Source organism: Lissotriton vulgaris, chromosome 2_1 (assembly GCF_964263255.1).
Source record: "Lissotriton vulgaris chromosome 2_1, aLisVul1.2, whole genome shotgun sequence".
Taxonomy (NCBI): domain Eukaryota; kingdom Metazoa; phylum Chordata; class Amphibia; order Caudata; family Salamandridae; genus Lissotriton; species Lissotriton vulgaris.
The window spans coordinates 1,481,494,279-1,481,508,911 of NC_141687.1; the positions used below are offsets into that span (position 1 = coordinate 1,481,494,279).

At 44.3% G+C, this 14,633-nt stretch overlaps 1 protein-coding gene across 1 annotated transcript in view; it reads left to right on the plus strand.

The window, feature by feature from the left end:
* Positions 1-14,633, plus strand: part of CCDC93 (CCC complex scaffolding subunit CCDC93) — a 994,005-nt gene that overhangs the window by 125,625 nt on the left and 853,747 nt on the right. The window contains exon 5 of the mRNA XM_086957357.1: positions 9,566-9,664. Within this exon, the coding sequence (XP_086813483.1) occupies positions 9,566-9,664 (99 nt within the window). The remainder of the gene's footprint in view (positions 1-9,565; positions 9,665-14,633) is intronic.

Genomic DNA, 14,633 nt, shown 5'->3' on the forward strand with positions numbered 1-14,633 from the left:
AATATGTTAGGTTTGAACACTTCTCCGGCCTCTCGATAAACTGGGGGAAATCCATATTGCTGCCATTGACTGACATTACGTGCCCGTTTCCGTTAGATTTTCCCTTGGAATGGGCTGAGGAACCTGTCCGGTATCTAGGGATATGGATACACAGAGATATCCAAGAAATAATTCGTGCTAACTATGGTGTGGCCATTTCAAAATTAGAGGACCAGGTCGCGCGCTGGATTCGATTACCCCTGTCGTTTGCGGATCGTGTGGCCCTAATTAAAATGATAGTGCTTCCCAAATTTCTATATTATTTCGTGAACATTCCGCTTCATTTGACATCTACTTTTTTTACCACGTTGCAGTCCTTGCTACTTACCTTGGTCTGGGGAGGGAAGAAACCGCGAGTTAAATGGGATACCCTGATCAAACCTTACGAGCGAGGTGGTTTTGCGGTGCCTGATTTGAAATTATACTATCTATGTGCGCAGGCGCACTTTGCATCGTACTGGATCTCGGCGCCACCATATACACCACATGTGGCGATTGAGGCGGAGGCGACACACCCATTGCCCTTAAAGGCGATGATTGTGAATTCACACTCCGTGTATGAGAGGGGCGAGGTGGACACGGTACAGAGTACGGTGAAGGTGTGGCGGTAATTAGGCAGGCGCGCTGGTTCTCTACCACTTTATGCGCCGGCCATGCCCTTGCTATATCATGAGCACATCTCGGTGTCGAGTGAGTTAGGGGCCCTACATCTGTTACAGGATGTTGGTATACACACCATGGGGGATTTATTCCCGGCGGGCCGATTCCTGCCCTTGCAAACGATATTGGATCAAACGAACAATAGTACTATGGCTACCTTCACTTATGTCAGACTGCGCGCCGCGGTGCGTGATCACTATCCGACCTACCCGATGGAACCGCCTGCGCTGGCTGCGCTGCAATTGATGTATACGGCGACCACTCGTATCAAAATGGTTTCGAGGCTGTACAAAACTTCGCAGGACGAGGAGTGTGGTGTGGATATGGTTGCTAAGGCTAGATGGGATGCATGTCTGCTGGAGCCGCTCTTGGACGACGAGTGGGTGGAGTGCTGCGCTATGACTGGGAAGTTTGCTGCCAATGGAAACTTTAGGCTCCTGCATTATAAATTTCTACAACAATGGTATTATTCTCCGGAGCAACTTTTTAAATTTGGTCTGCGTGATACGCCTGCGTGTGTGCGTTGCGGGTCTGCCGTGGCCAATTTCTTGCATCTGGCCTGGATGTGTCCGCGTGTGTCTAGGTTTTGGATTGCTGTGACTGAGACATTGTCTGCTATGACCTCGGTGACAATTGAAGCCACACCACGTGTATGTTTGCTAGGTATGGTGTCTGGTATTCCGTTGAGTGTGCTGCGATTGGTGGCGCTGGCGCTGCAACTGGCCAAGCGCAGAGTGGCAATCTGCTGGGGAGGGAGGAAGGCGCCGGATGTAAAGACCTGGCTGCAAGACATGGCATACTGTCGGGACCAGTTGACGTGCTATTATGAGGAATTGCCAGCCGGTTCACGCCCCCGTGATATTTGGGGACCGTACACTGCTTATATGTTGGCACAACTATCTGACGATGACTAATCTAGCCTCTGTCTCTAAGGGACGGGTTATCCTGTATGAGGGGCTGTCGGTTCAGGTGTGGCGAGCTGTTGGTAGTTCCCGTTCCCTTGATTAACTATTTGAGATGCTGCCTTGGGAATATGTCTGTTATTTGGCCCATAGCGTGTCACTACCTGCGCTATTCCCACCTGTTGCTGTTCCCCAATGCTATTGCAATTATTGGTTACGCTGTGTGCATGTATAGGAGATTGTCCTGCAGTGAGTCTCCCCTGTGAAGTGAAAGAACCCACTCATCAAGTCCGATGACCCTTGTGATATCGGAACAGCTAATGTACCGAGGCCTGGGGGAGGAGGGTTTGGGGGGGTTCTGTTTGTTATTACACTTAGAATGTTGTTTACAAAAAAAGCAAAAATGAGACCACAAGGAGATTTGTCTTTGCTACTTCAAGTTCGCTTCCATCTTTATACTGCTAGATGATACCTGATACGCCACCGGGCCTTTGGCTGTCGGCAGTTTGGCTGTGTGCTGGGAATTATATGTGCTTCTTATTCAGACATTGCGGCCGGCCCGTTGGGTTGTAGGCCTGGAGCCGTTGAAAAGTAGAGGTGGAGGCAAGGTTCTTGAGTAGAAGTTTATTAAGTTACAGGCAAGAACAGGTGGTGCCAGGAAGCACAGCTGTACAGCAACGAGTCAGGCAGCAACTGACTCCACAGTCCGAATACATACTATGTCATACAATGTCATAACCATTCTAAAGATAGGCTCGCACCAACACGAGCCTTAAAGAAATACACAAGAAATAAAGTACAACATAACACATCCCCCCCCTCACAAAGAAAGCACAAAGGAAACATAGGAGAGAGAAGGAGGAAACCCGGAAAGGAAAAAAAGGAAAAAAAAAACAAGGGAAGCAAACAAACCCTAAGGAATTACTTAACATAATCCTTAAGCCAACTAGGCAAAACTCTTGGCCTCTTAGAACTTGAACATATACTACGACCAGGGTCATGCAAAGACGTACCAGCTTGACCAGGGTCATGCGAAGCCTGAGAATCAGGAACATCACCTAGCGTCCTATTGGAGACTTTAACAGCAGGTAATGTAGGTGCTGGAACTGTGTCGCTACTAACAGAAAAGGAATGGGGTTCATGTTCAGGATCAGGAGAAACTGGAGAAACTGGAGAACTGATTACCCCATCCCCCTCCCTTAATTGAGGAAGAGAAATAACAGGCGCGAGTTGGGACTGTAGTTCGCTGCCATGAAAGTAATCTTCAACCCAACCAAAATCAGAAAGCTTGCCTTTCACGATTTTACTCTCGTCATGATTCTGACAAATATCCAAAGCTACATCTTTCAGGTTCCAAACTTTTCCATCACTTAACCTGACTGAGTTCTTGAGAACCTCAAGAACTTGTTTAGGTGAATCAAATTTATTCTCACCTTTCAAGACCTTGTAAGGCTTCCTGATCCTAACCCAATCACCAGTTTTTACAATGACATCTTTCACACTATGGCGCTGATCATAGTAAGCCTTACTCCTGTCGTGCACCAATTCCAAATTTTTCTTGACCTCAACAGGTGACCACTGTTGGACACAGTCTTTGAAAAACCAACTGGGGTTAACCTTACATCTAGGTAGCCTACCTCTCATCATCACAAAAGGGGAAACTCCTGTGCAATTATTCAAAGTCACTTTGTAAGACCATACAGCCTTTTGTATCTCCAATTTCCAATCCAAACCTTTGTAATTTGCAGCTTGCAAAATGCCTTTAATCACTCTATTAAAGCGTTCGACAGTTCCATTGCCGCTAGGATTGTACAATGAGGTCGTTTTGTGCGTAATACCACATTTCACAAAATAATCCTTAGCAACTTTGGACAGAAATTGTACACCATTGTCCGTTAGGATATTAACAGGTAAACCTTCAACTATGAAAATTTTATCTAAACATTTCAACACTGCCAAAGTATCTACTCTATCCACAAATTTAACTACAGGCCACTTGGTAAACAGATCAATGGCAACCAAACCATATTCCTTCGGGTCCCCTACAGGACCAAATATGTCCACAGCGATAGTTTCCCAAGGCATGCTAGGAATGAGTCCATCACTCATAGCTGGTCTCAAAGTCCTCAAGGATTTGTCTGCAGAACTGCAAACAGGGCAACCTCTGACAAAGGCCTCTACTTCACTGTCGACTTTTGGCCACCAAAACAAACTTTTAACCGATAACTTAGTCCTTACTATACCAAAATGCCCCTCATGACATAAATGTAAGATCCTTTCCCTTAGCCCAGAAGGTGGAACAATCCTGTCCCCTCTCAATAAAAGCTCTCTCTCAAATGATAATTCAGATCGTACTTCCCAAAATGGCTTCATGGAACTAGATAAGACTTTTTCTTTTGGCCAACCGTGACAAATAAACTTTGAGACTTCAACTAATTCCTTATCAGCATTATGTTCATTCATCCAATCCTCCCTGCTAATGGCTGGGAACCCAGAATCATGTACAAACGCCACACTAACGTTTCCCCAAGGATCATCAACACATTCTTCCAGAGGGGAAGGAAGTCTTGACAGACAATCAGCAACAACATTGTCTTTTCCTGGTACATAAGTGATATTGTAAATGTATTCTTTCATGCGCATAGAGATCCTTGCCAACCTAGCAGAAGCTGTAGCAGTGCCGTCAGTGGATAAAATGTGGACCAACGGTTTGTGATCCGTCCTGATGTGAACCATTTTCCCCCAAACAAAGGCACGAAAGTGTTCTAAAGCCCAAGCGCAAGCCAAGGCCTCCCTTTCTATAATAGGATATCTGCTTTCAGCCTGTGACAAAGCCCTAGATGCAAATAAGATGATTCTGTCTTTACCCTTTTCATCCACTTGTGACAAAACTGCGCCCAAACCTTTGTCGCTAGCATCAGTTGTCAGGACACAATCTAAATTAGGGTCGAAACTAGACAGAGCGCTCACTTTCTGCAACTCCCACTTGATATCAGAAAACTCTTTCTCACATTCTTTAGTCCATTCAAATTTCACATTTTTCTTCAGTAAGGACCTAATGTTATATACCTTTGAAGCAAAGTCCTTGATGAATTTGGCACAATACTCAGCCATTCCCAAAAAGGATTTGATTCCTTCTTTAGAATCAGGTGCAGGTGAAGTAACAATAGTCTCTATTAGTGAAGTGTTTGGTCTGACACCTTCCTCACTAATTATATGGCCCAGATATGAAACACTTCTTTCACCAAATTTGCATTTAGACAATTCAACAGTCAACCCAGCAGAACTAAGTGTGTTAAAAACTTTCCACAGCTTCACGTCATGATCTTCTTTGTCAGTGCCAGCAATTAGAATGTCATCCTGAAAAAAACAAATGCCATCCATATCGCCAAATAATTTGTGCATTAAACGTTGAAACACTGCCGCGGCAGATGCAAAGCCGAATGGCATCCTAATAAATTGAAAACAGCCAAATGGTGTGATGAAGGCTGTTAGATGCCTAGATTCAGGTTCTAAGACCACCTGGTGGTTGGCAGCGGAAAGGTCTACTGTGGAAAACCAAGTCGCTCCCCTTAAAGAGGAAACCATCTCGTTAATTTTTGGCAAGGGGAAACGTTCAATCACAATATTTTGATTAAGATGGCGTAAATCAATACATAAACGGATTTTACCATTGGATTTCCTCGCTACGACTATTGGACTAATCCACTCTGAAGAGTCTACCTCCTCGATAACACCCTTAGCTAATAGGCCTTGAATTTCTTTTTTTACTTCGTCTCTTATCAACAAGGGAATGGGCCTAACCTTATGTACCTTGGGTTGTGCATTACCTTTGAGCATGATTCTATGCTCAAAACCCTTAAGTTTGCCTAATTGTCCGCTTACTACGCTGGCAAATCTACTCTTCAAAATATCTTCCAATTTGCTGCCCTCATCTACAACTAGCACCTTCTCCTTACTATTAGGGTCTAAGATGATATGAAGATTCTTCTGGTCATACCACCCCAGAACAGAAGGTCCCTTTTTTGCTATGTATAACTTGCCCCTGGTCACCCTACCTTTAAAAATGAAGGTGAGCCATCTGAAACCCAAAAGGTCAATTCTTCCACCTGTATAACTCACAGGACTAACATCTGAGGCATTTAACTTATCACCTATTTTCTGTGTGAAATTTTTTTTCCATATCTCTTCGTTGATAATCGTATATGGAGATCCTGAATCTGCATATACCTTAACTTTAACACCTCCTAAGGAGACTTCACAGATAGGTTTGCCCTCCATTGCTTCATCAGTAATGTTCAACATATAATTGCCTTCTTCAGTAATGTTCAACATGTAATTCCCTCTCACATTCTTTACACATCCATCCTCATCTTCACTACTTCCATCAACACACACATCCTCATTCCAAATACATTTGACATTAGTACGCCTGCGGCACATTTTGCTAAAATGGCCAATGAGACCACAAACACTACACTTTTTCCGTAAGGCAGGGCATGACTTGTAGTAAGCCATATGTTCCTTGCTACCACAACGGTAACACTTTTTATCTTCCGACTTGTTATCCATTCCTTGACTCCTGAAAGGTTGACCAAAGTTTTTGTTATGAACTTGCTTGTTCTGATATTTTGGTGTTCCTTGGATTTTAAAGACAGCCGATGACTCCTTGTCAGAATCTTTAACAGTATCTTTAACTACAGTGGCGCATCTTCCCGACATTTCTGATTTCCTCATTATTGCAAGTACATCGTCAAGAGGTGCATCGCCATTCACCCAAAGGCGATCTTGAATCGGAGAATTGTCGTTGTGCATAACCAGCTAATCTCGAATAAGTTCGTCATGCAAGTCTCCAAATTTACAATCAATAGCAAGTTTTTTAAGGTCATCAACCCATTCATCAACCAATTCATCCTTTTTCTGTTTTCTTTGGAAGAATTTGTGTCTTACTACACCTATACACACTTTAGGTGCGAAATATCTGTCCATATCGGCAATGGCATTGTCAAATTCACTTGAATCAGCATCAGCTAACTTCTGCATACATGAATATGTTTTTAACCCTTTAGGACCTAGGGAGTGTAGAAGTATTCTTTTCTTTTGCTCCGGCTTCATTTTAGCATTCTCATCAATAGCACAGATGTAATTATTAAAATATTCTTTCCACTCCACCCATTTCATGTCTGGTTGTGAACCAGTAGCCCAAAAGGGTTGTGGGGGACTAATAACAAAGCTTTGTTGAGCCATTACTGCTTGAGAAACGCTTTCAGATTGGGATTGATTCCCAGAATCCATATATGAAGAGTACGTAAAGGAGCTTATTCAATTGTGCCTTATTTGCAAATAATATAAAATAATAAATATGTGCCCCGACAATCTCACCTGTTCTCTTTGTAAATGCCTCTTTAAGAATGAAATCCGTTAAGGTCCGTTCGTTGTTTAAATAAATATTCCCCTTAAAAGAAGGCTTCGGTGCTGCTTCCTTCGTTGTGTTGGTCGTTGTCCCGGTAACTGTGAAATGCAGCTCCTAAAATGGCCGCTACGCGGGGTCACGCAACGTGACCTTGCGTGAATACATCATCGTGATGATTAGGAAGCTGATGCGATTGTTGGTTCGCGCAGGAGCAGAGCGTGCATCGGTTGTTGTTTTGCGCAACAGTAGAGCGCGCATGGAACTTTGCGGACGCTTTAAAAAATGCAGGCACCGAAGTAGTAAGTAACTTCTCTTTCTTCAGATTAAGGCAAAGTCAATTAAAATCTATAAACGCTGGTAACTGACGTAATAAAGGTCTTCAAAAAAAAAAAAAAGGATGCAGTGAGGTCTTGTGGTCACACTAATAGAGGGGAAGGTCCCTGAGTCATCCCTGGTCCTAGTTTTGTTACTTCCATGAGCTAAGTGAACAACTACATTTGTTATCAGTCTTCCTCAGATCCCTTTCAATGACTTTCACTGGATTCGTCTATACTTCTGTACCCAAGTAAGTTTTTGCTTTTTGTGGGCCGCCTTGCCCGGGGCACCCTTACATTCTAGGGCACAATATCCCACAGCAGTCGCTTCTTTCAGCCCGTGCCTTCACGTACTATGTATGTCATGTATCATTCTCGCTCTCTCTTGTAAACTCTGGGACATCCTGACACCTGATTGGGTGCAGCTTTGCTCCTCATCTTCCTCGCAGGGCACAGTAGACTGGCCACTCTGAAAGAAAGCTGCTGCTGGGCAACGCCTTTGTAGAAAAAAATCCTTTCATTCATTTTCATTTTTGTGTTTGTGAATACGTTATTCAGTTATGTAGTCTCAAAATTGATCGTAAAACAATCACAATTTACAAGTTTCAAACTAGAAAGGGTCCCCAGGGGACCCTTTAGCCTTTGTGAATGGTAGTGAAAACTTTTTAAAGAGATACCTCAAAAAATCAAACTGAAATATTTAATTTTTCTTTTTGAAACGCATCCCGTTTCCCTTGAAGTAAAAAAAAAGTTGCTTTATTTAAAAGCAAACACAGACATGGTGGTCAGCTGTCCCCAGCAGGCCACCATCCCTGTGTTATTGCCCATTCCCAAGGGTCGCAAATTGAGATCTGCCTTATGAATATTGATGAAGCAGGTCATTTGCAGCCCCATTGGAATCTCTACTGTGTCTGAGACTCTAATTGCGACTTGCAAAAAATCTGAATTAGAGACTCGCAAAATGAAATGGTTGTACATCTGGCCCTTAGTCTTGTACCTAAAGCACTACCTGAGCAGAGAAACACCTATCTATCCTGTTGTGAAATCGGTTCCCAGTTTTTCTGCGCCCTACCACATATATCTCTGCTTTTCCAATGTTTCCCAATTTTACGGAATTGACACAACTCATAAAGGCGGCTGGGGTACTGACATAGGTAAAGAAACAGATGACCACACTTATCTTATTGCTGCTCATAAACCGCTTTAGATTTTACAAGAGATCACTGCAAATTATTGCATTTTAGGGCCAGAAGTACTAAGAAACCGAGATTCGCAATTAGGAAATTGCAAAACTGCATTCTCGAAAGTGTGTTGAACACTTTCTGCGATTCCCAGTGGGTCCCAAATGACCTACCTCATGAATATTAATAAGGTAGGTTGCAATTTGCGACCCATTAGTAATCTCAGAATCACAGGGATGGCGGCCTGCTGAGGTCAGCAGACCACCGTGTCTGTGATTGCTTAAAGCAAAAAATACGTTTTTGCATACATTCAAACAGAGGACCCCTTCCCATTTGCTAATGGGTTACCACCAGCTTGGAGCTGGTGATAACTGTGAACGTTTTGCAACCGCATTCCCGGTCATAAACCATTCCTACATACCAGTGGCATTCGGTATTAGGAAAGGATGTTCTAAACATGCCCCTTCCTAATATCGAATCGCAAAAGCAAAATGCGATTTGGTAACAAGTTACTGAGTCGCATTTTGTCTTTTGTGCATGCCAAAAAGCATTTTACCATTCGCAAAATGCAGAATGTGCCGTTTGCGACCAGTAAAATGCTTCATACATCTGGCCTTTAATTTCTACACTGCAGCTACCTTACACCCACTTGGTTACGTAAAACAGACCCAACGTGCAGTTGCGACTGCAAACAATGTAGAGAAGAATGTAGCCTTGGTGTCAATGGTGAGCGGAGTGTCAAAGTTGGTGATGAGCTTGGCTGACTGATATGTACTACCTGCTGCAGCTTAAGTCGTGGGTCTCTCCTGCAATGTTTATAAGTGTGTGCAGAATTAAACTTACTGCTTAGTAATCTGAATGATTTAAAAAGCCGTTTTGCTACACTAAAGTATTCCTTGATTAAAGAAGTGCTATAACCTGAATTTGTGAAAGCTGGACACTTTATATTTCATCTTACTTAAGGCTGCTTGTATGATAAACATTTGAGTAATTATTTTTGAAAGGAAAAGTACTTTGAATTAAAAATAAAAATCCCTCTTGTCATTTACAATTTAGTGGCTTGTAAAGCGTGCCATAGAAACGAGGGAGGAGATGGGAGATTACATCCGCAGCTATTCTGTGTCACAGTTTCAGAAAACGCATAGCCTTCCTGAGGTGAGTGCCACTGATATTGTTTTTTGTTTAATTTTGTGCAGGATCTGTTGATTTAAAATAAAAAGCAAGTTCGATTTTTGTGTTATTGCATAAGTTGCTAATATTTTGCATATTCTCCAGTTTCTGATGCAGTGGTATCTCCAAATGTCATGGTATTTAAAACGAACGATGCATCTGGTTTTAAGACATGTTTTAACTTGGGATCATTAGAGTGACAGATCTTCTATTTCTTGAATTATACTCAGAAACATTGTATTTACTTAGAATTTCGGAATGTTCCATTGAAGAAAATGGAGTGGCATATTATGGGTCAAGGACTGGTATTGGAAGGACAGGTATTGGTTCTCTATCCCATTTCATCAACCTTTCTCCTGTGTCTGAGCATGTTTCATTGGATAATGGAGACCTCATTGGGTGGAATTCGTTAATGCCGTTTCTATGCCAGTCGTTGGATGTGTCCCTCCCCTTCGTTATAGTCTTTAACTGAGTAGAGGACATGTAAAGACAGCTATATTATGCAGCTGCACACTATTATGTTATATAGTTGGCCTGTAATGCTAGTGCTACCAGGTTCTGGGTCTCTTCTTCTCTATTAATGTTTTGCGCTGCTTTGTAACAACACCAAAAAATGGTTCTATTTACTGTTGGACAGCTTTGTGTATTCAGTAGAATGGACATGCCATAGGCATGCCTCCTTCCTCTGCTGGGGTGTGAACCCTCGCCTTTCTTCTTTATTCCACCATTCAAAGTGCATCAGAACCTGCTTCTCGTGTACTGGAAGGCCCTCTGTCTGGGGTCCAACTTTGCCTCAAATGCTTTGCTATGTTTACACTCTATTCTCTTCCTTCTTCCTCTCAGGTGACTTATGCCACATGTCTAAGCTATGTGCAACAGTCTTGGAAACAATCATCGAGTGTAAACCTATGCTTTGTAAGCACTACTATCCAATCAGAAATGGATGGCATACAGAAAGGATTTTTTATTTCATCATTTAGAAGAGGATTCAGTAACATGATGGGAGAGGGACAATAGAATCCTCAAAACCGACAAGCAAAACGCACAGGTGTGATCAATCCCTGCTGAATGAGGACGAACTGTAGTGAAAGGAAACTTGCAAGCCAAGGTAACCTTTCTGGGGGCTCTCCCACTCTTGTTTGGAGATTATCCTGATTGGCTTAAAGGAAGTGGTGTAGATGACTCCAGGAAGGGTGTACGTTCCTGTCCATATGACCATTATCCTGCTGCTACCTAGGAGTATGTTTAGTGTGACATTTGTCAAGATCCAGGGAAAGGAAACCGAATTGCCTTCCTGGGAGTTGACAGCCTTCCAGAGATCAAATTGTCACTTGTTCAGTGACTCCGATGCATGGCCGGACTGGGAACCAAAACCGGCCCTGGTAAAGTGCTCGCCGCCCCCTCCCCATCCCCTCCCCTGGGGGTTAGGGGGTGCGGACAAGCACTTTTTCAAGGCCGGTTTCGGCCAATTTTGTTACAGGGACCAAAAACGGCCCTGTAAGAGAAACGGCCCTCACGGGCCTAAAACCGGCCCCCACCCTGGCGGCCCACCAGGGAAATGCTCGTTGCCCGCTATGGCCAGTCCAGTCCTGCTCCGATGGACAGTCGGGTAAAATTAGCCTCTCTCTGGGTATGAAGCTCCGTAACTGCTATTGCAGTTTGGGACTCAGCTAGTTTCTCCTTCTGGGCACAGTGTTGCCAACTTACTGTACTGAGTGGTACATACCACCTCTCTTCCTGGCCACGAGTTATGGGACACTTTCCGGTGACTCCAAGACGCTCTACCAAGGTAGGACCTAGTTCCTTCCGTTATGTTTTGTCAGTTGCTTGTAAGGCATTTAATGCCAGCCTGAGACTGCCTCAAAGCACTGGGAGGGAGAGCAAAGCAGCAAGGTAGCGGGAATGGATTGAGAACCCTCTGTAGAGTGTTAGTTTGGCAAGGCCCTTCCAGCTCCCGATTCCTCCTCTATGCTTGATACTAGCTATAGCTTAATATAGAATATTGTGGAGAGACGGAATAGAATGCTGAACATTTGGTTAGTGCGGAGCGTGTTCATAAGAGGCAGAACACATGCCTTACGTCCCGGTGTTCTGGTTCTCTCTGTCGGTTTCCGGCTGCTACTCTCGCAAGAGAAAGAAATTCATAAAAGTAAACACAGGTACGATCAGGCCCTAGTCCTGTCCTACTCTTAGGCCAGGCCTCCGGGGAAGTCGTTCTGAGATTCTGCTTCAAAATTGAAGTATCGATGGATCCAGAAATTTGTGACCGTGTCTACCTTATTCCCCCGCCAGATCCTTGGGGGAAAGGAGATTGTACCACAGTCTCTAGTGCAGTCCAAGGCTTTGCTGACATCTTTTAGAACCTCCAACCATTTTGAGTTCCCCCTCTGGATGTTGCAATCTCTGGGAAGGCAAATTACATGGTGGACAGGTCTGAGACTTCCAGTCTCATCGGAACACTCAGATCATTAATCGACTTTGCCTGCCCGGCTTCCCTCCAAACCAAGCTTAGGGCTTGACAACATGCAGTTGGCACTCTTCAGTTGATTCTAGTTATTAAGGGGCAGAATACAACTCTGGCTTCTTTTTAACTGGAACTTGCTCTGTTAGAGCTCTGAACCGCGATGCCCAGCCACTCCCAGCAGATACTGAGCTGCTGCCAGTCCACCCAACACCATCATCTCTTTCTCCTCTGGCATTCTGATGCTATTCCTTCTACATCCTCTAGCACTGCTCCAGAACCTCTCAGCAGCTCCTTTGGTAGCTGCTGCTCCTTCAACGTATCAATCTAATTACAAGATGCCTTGCTTGAAAGAGCGAGATGCTGGTCCTGGTGTTGAAGGCTAACTGCATTATGATGTTGTTTGACCTGGCAGCTTAGGCGTCTTTTTTCCCCTCTTTTTTGCTTCTGAACTCCTGTTTTTGACTGTGTGCTGCATTTCATTTTTGCTGGTTTTAGGACTCTGGGCACTTTATCACTTTTGACCACAGCTGAAGTGCAAGTGCTCCCTATGTAAATTGTATCTGTAATTGTTTATCCATGATTGGCATATTTGATTTACTGGTAAGTCCCTAGTAAAGTGCACTGCATGTGCCCAGGGCCTGTATATCAAATGCTATTAGTGGGCCTACAGCACTGCATGTGCCACCCAAATGAGTAGCCCTGCAACCATGTTTCAGACCTGCCACTGCAGTGTCCCTGTGGACAGTTCAGTTTGAAATTGCCTTGTCGATCTGTCAAGTGCAACGACTTGCCCGGCCCAAACCTTTCCTTTTACTTTATGTAAGACACCACTAAGGTAGCCCCAAGGTAGCACCACGGGCCGGGCACAATATATTTAAAAGGTAAGGCATGTACTGCTGTATTGTACATGTTCTGATAGTGAAATACTGCTGATTTTGTTTTTCACTATTGCAAGGGCTATCTCTCCAATAGGTTATCAATGGAGCTGTCTTGTAACCTCGTATAAGTGTAACTTCCAATTGGGAAGAGATAGAGATTTGGAGTTTGGAGTCCCTGAACTCACAATTTAAATATACATCTTTTAGTGAAGTTGTTTTTGAAATTGTGTGTTTGATAATGCCCCTTTTGGAAAGTGGGTATTTTCCTTTACCATTTTGTGCCTCTGCCTGCATGTGGAATCCACGTCTGAGAGAGGGTGACAGTCGGGCTGTTTCTGAACTCACTCTAGACAGTCACACAAAGGGAGCTGTGGTGTGTCCTGCATATCCTGATGGCCTATCACTAGGCTAATGGGTCTTCCTGAGCTATAGGTGGGAGGAGCTGTCACTGACACCTAAATAGGGCTGTGCCTGTCCTCACATAAAGCTATTTCCACCCACCTGTAGAATGTCTGGATCCAATTCAGGGAAAGGAAGGGTCTTGTGCAATGCAGACTTTTCTTTGAGGTCTGCCCACTTCAAATGCAGACACTGGTATATTTACAGGAGCTTTGAGACCATAACTTCAGAACACTTCTGGACTACGAGGACATTCTACCTAGAAGAAGAATTGGATGCTGTAGGAGGAAGTGACATGCTACTTGTTGCTTTGTTGTGCTTGCTTGCTGCTTCTGTCCTGGGGTGAAAGATCTGGACTTTGATTTCTACATCCTGTTTTCCAAGGTTCCCCAAGTGCTTGTGCGTGCTTGTCTCCTGTTAAGAAGTCTCAGGACCATCCAAACCTTCACCTACCAGTGCCTGGGCGCTTTTAATGAGAGGCCGTTCTTGCCAAGTGATGCCAAATTCAGTTCCTGAGCCCTTGGAAGTAGAATCCGGTAAATCTGAGAAGAAAATTGACGCATCGACGCTCAGTGCCTGTTTTTCCAACGCAGCACCGCCGTGCAGTTGAAAAACCTATGCATCGCTGCAGTACGTTTAAAGAATCGACGCAGCACCTGCCTGTGGCTAAAACATCACTGCAGCCCTAGTCCAGGGCATCGTGTCACCAACGTCCGTGGCGCACACTCTGACTCCGATGTGGGCCCTGCTGTGCGGTTGAAGTAATCGACGCATCACCTGCTTAGGGGCGGTGAAATCAATACCACGCTTGTTCTGCCACCTCATCGACACAACACGTCTGGATTTTCAACTCATAGTCCCTGGGCTCCAAGTTCTTCATCAGCGTTGTTCAGCAGTAAGGAACCGAGGCCGCATGTCTGGAGATCGACACATCACCTCCGTCACAGTAAGGAACCAAAGCATCACTTCCTCTGACAGTAAGGATCCGACGCATCACCTCCCCTGAGCTGCAGAAAGGAACCACCGCATCACCTCCCATGGCAGTAAGGAACCACCGCATCACCTCCCCTGGGAGTAAGGAACCAATGCATCGCTTTGCTTATCCGGCGCCCCACCTCCCTGGCACCTGTTGTCTACTTTGATTTTGACGCACCCTAGGTACTTTGTGCTAAAAGTGATGAAACCATAATTAAACTTAAAGGGGCCCCCGGGG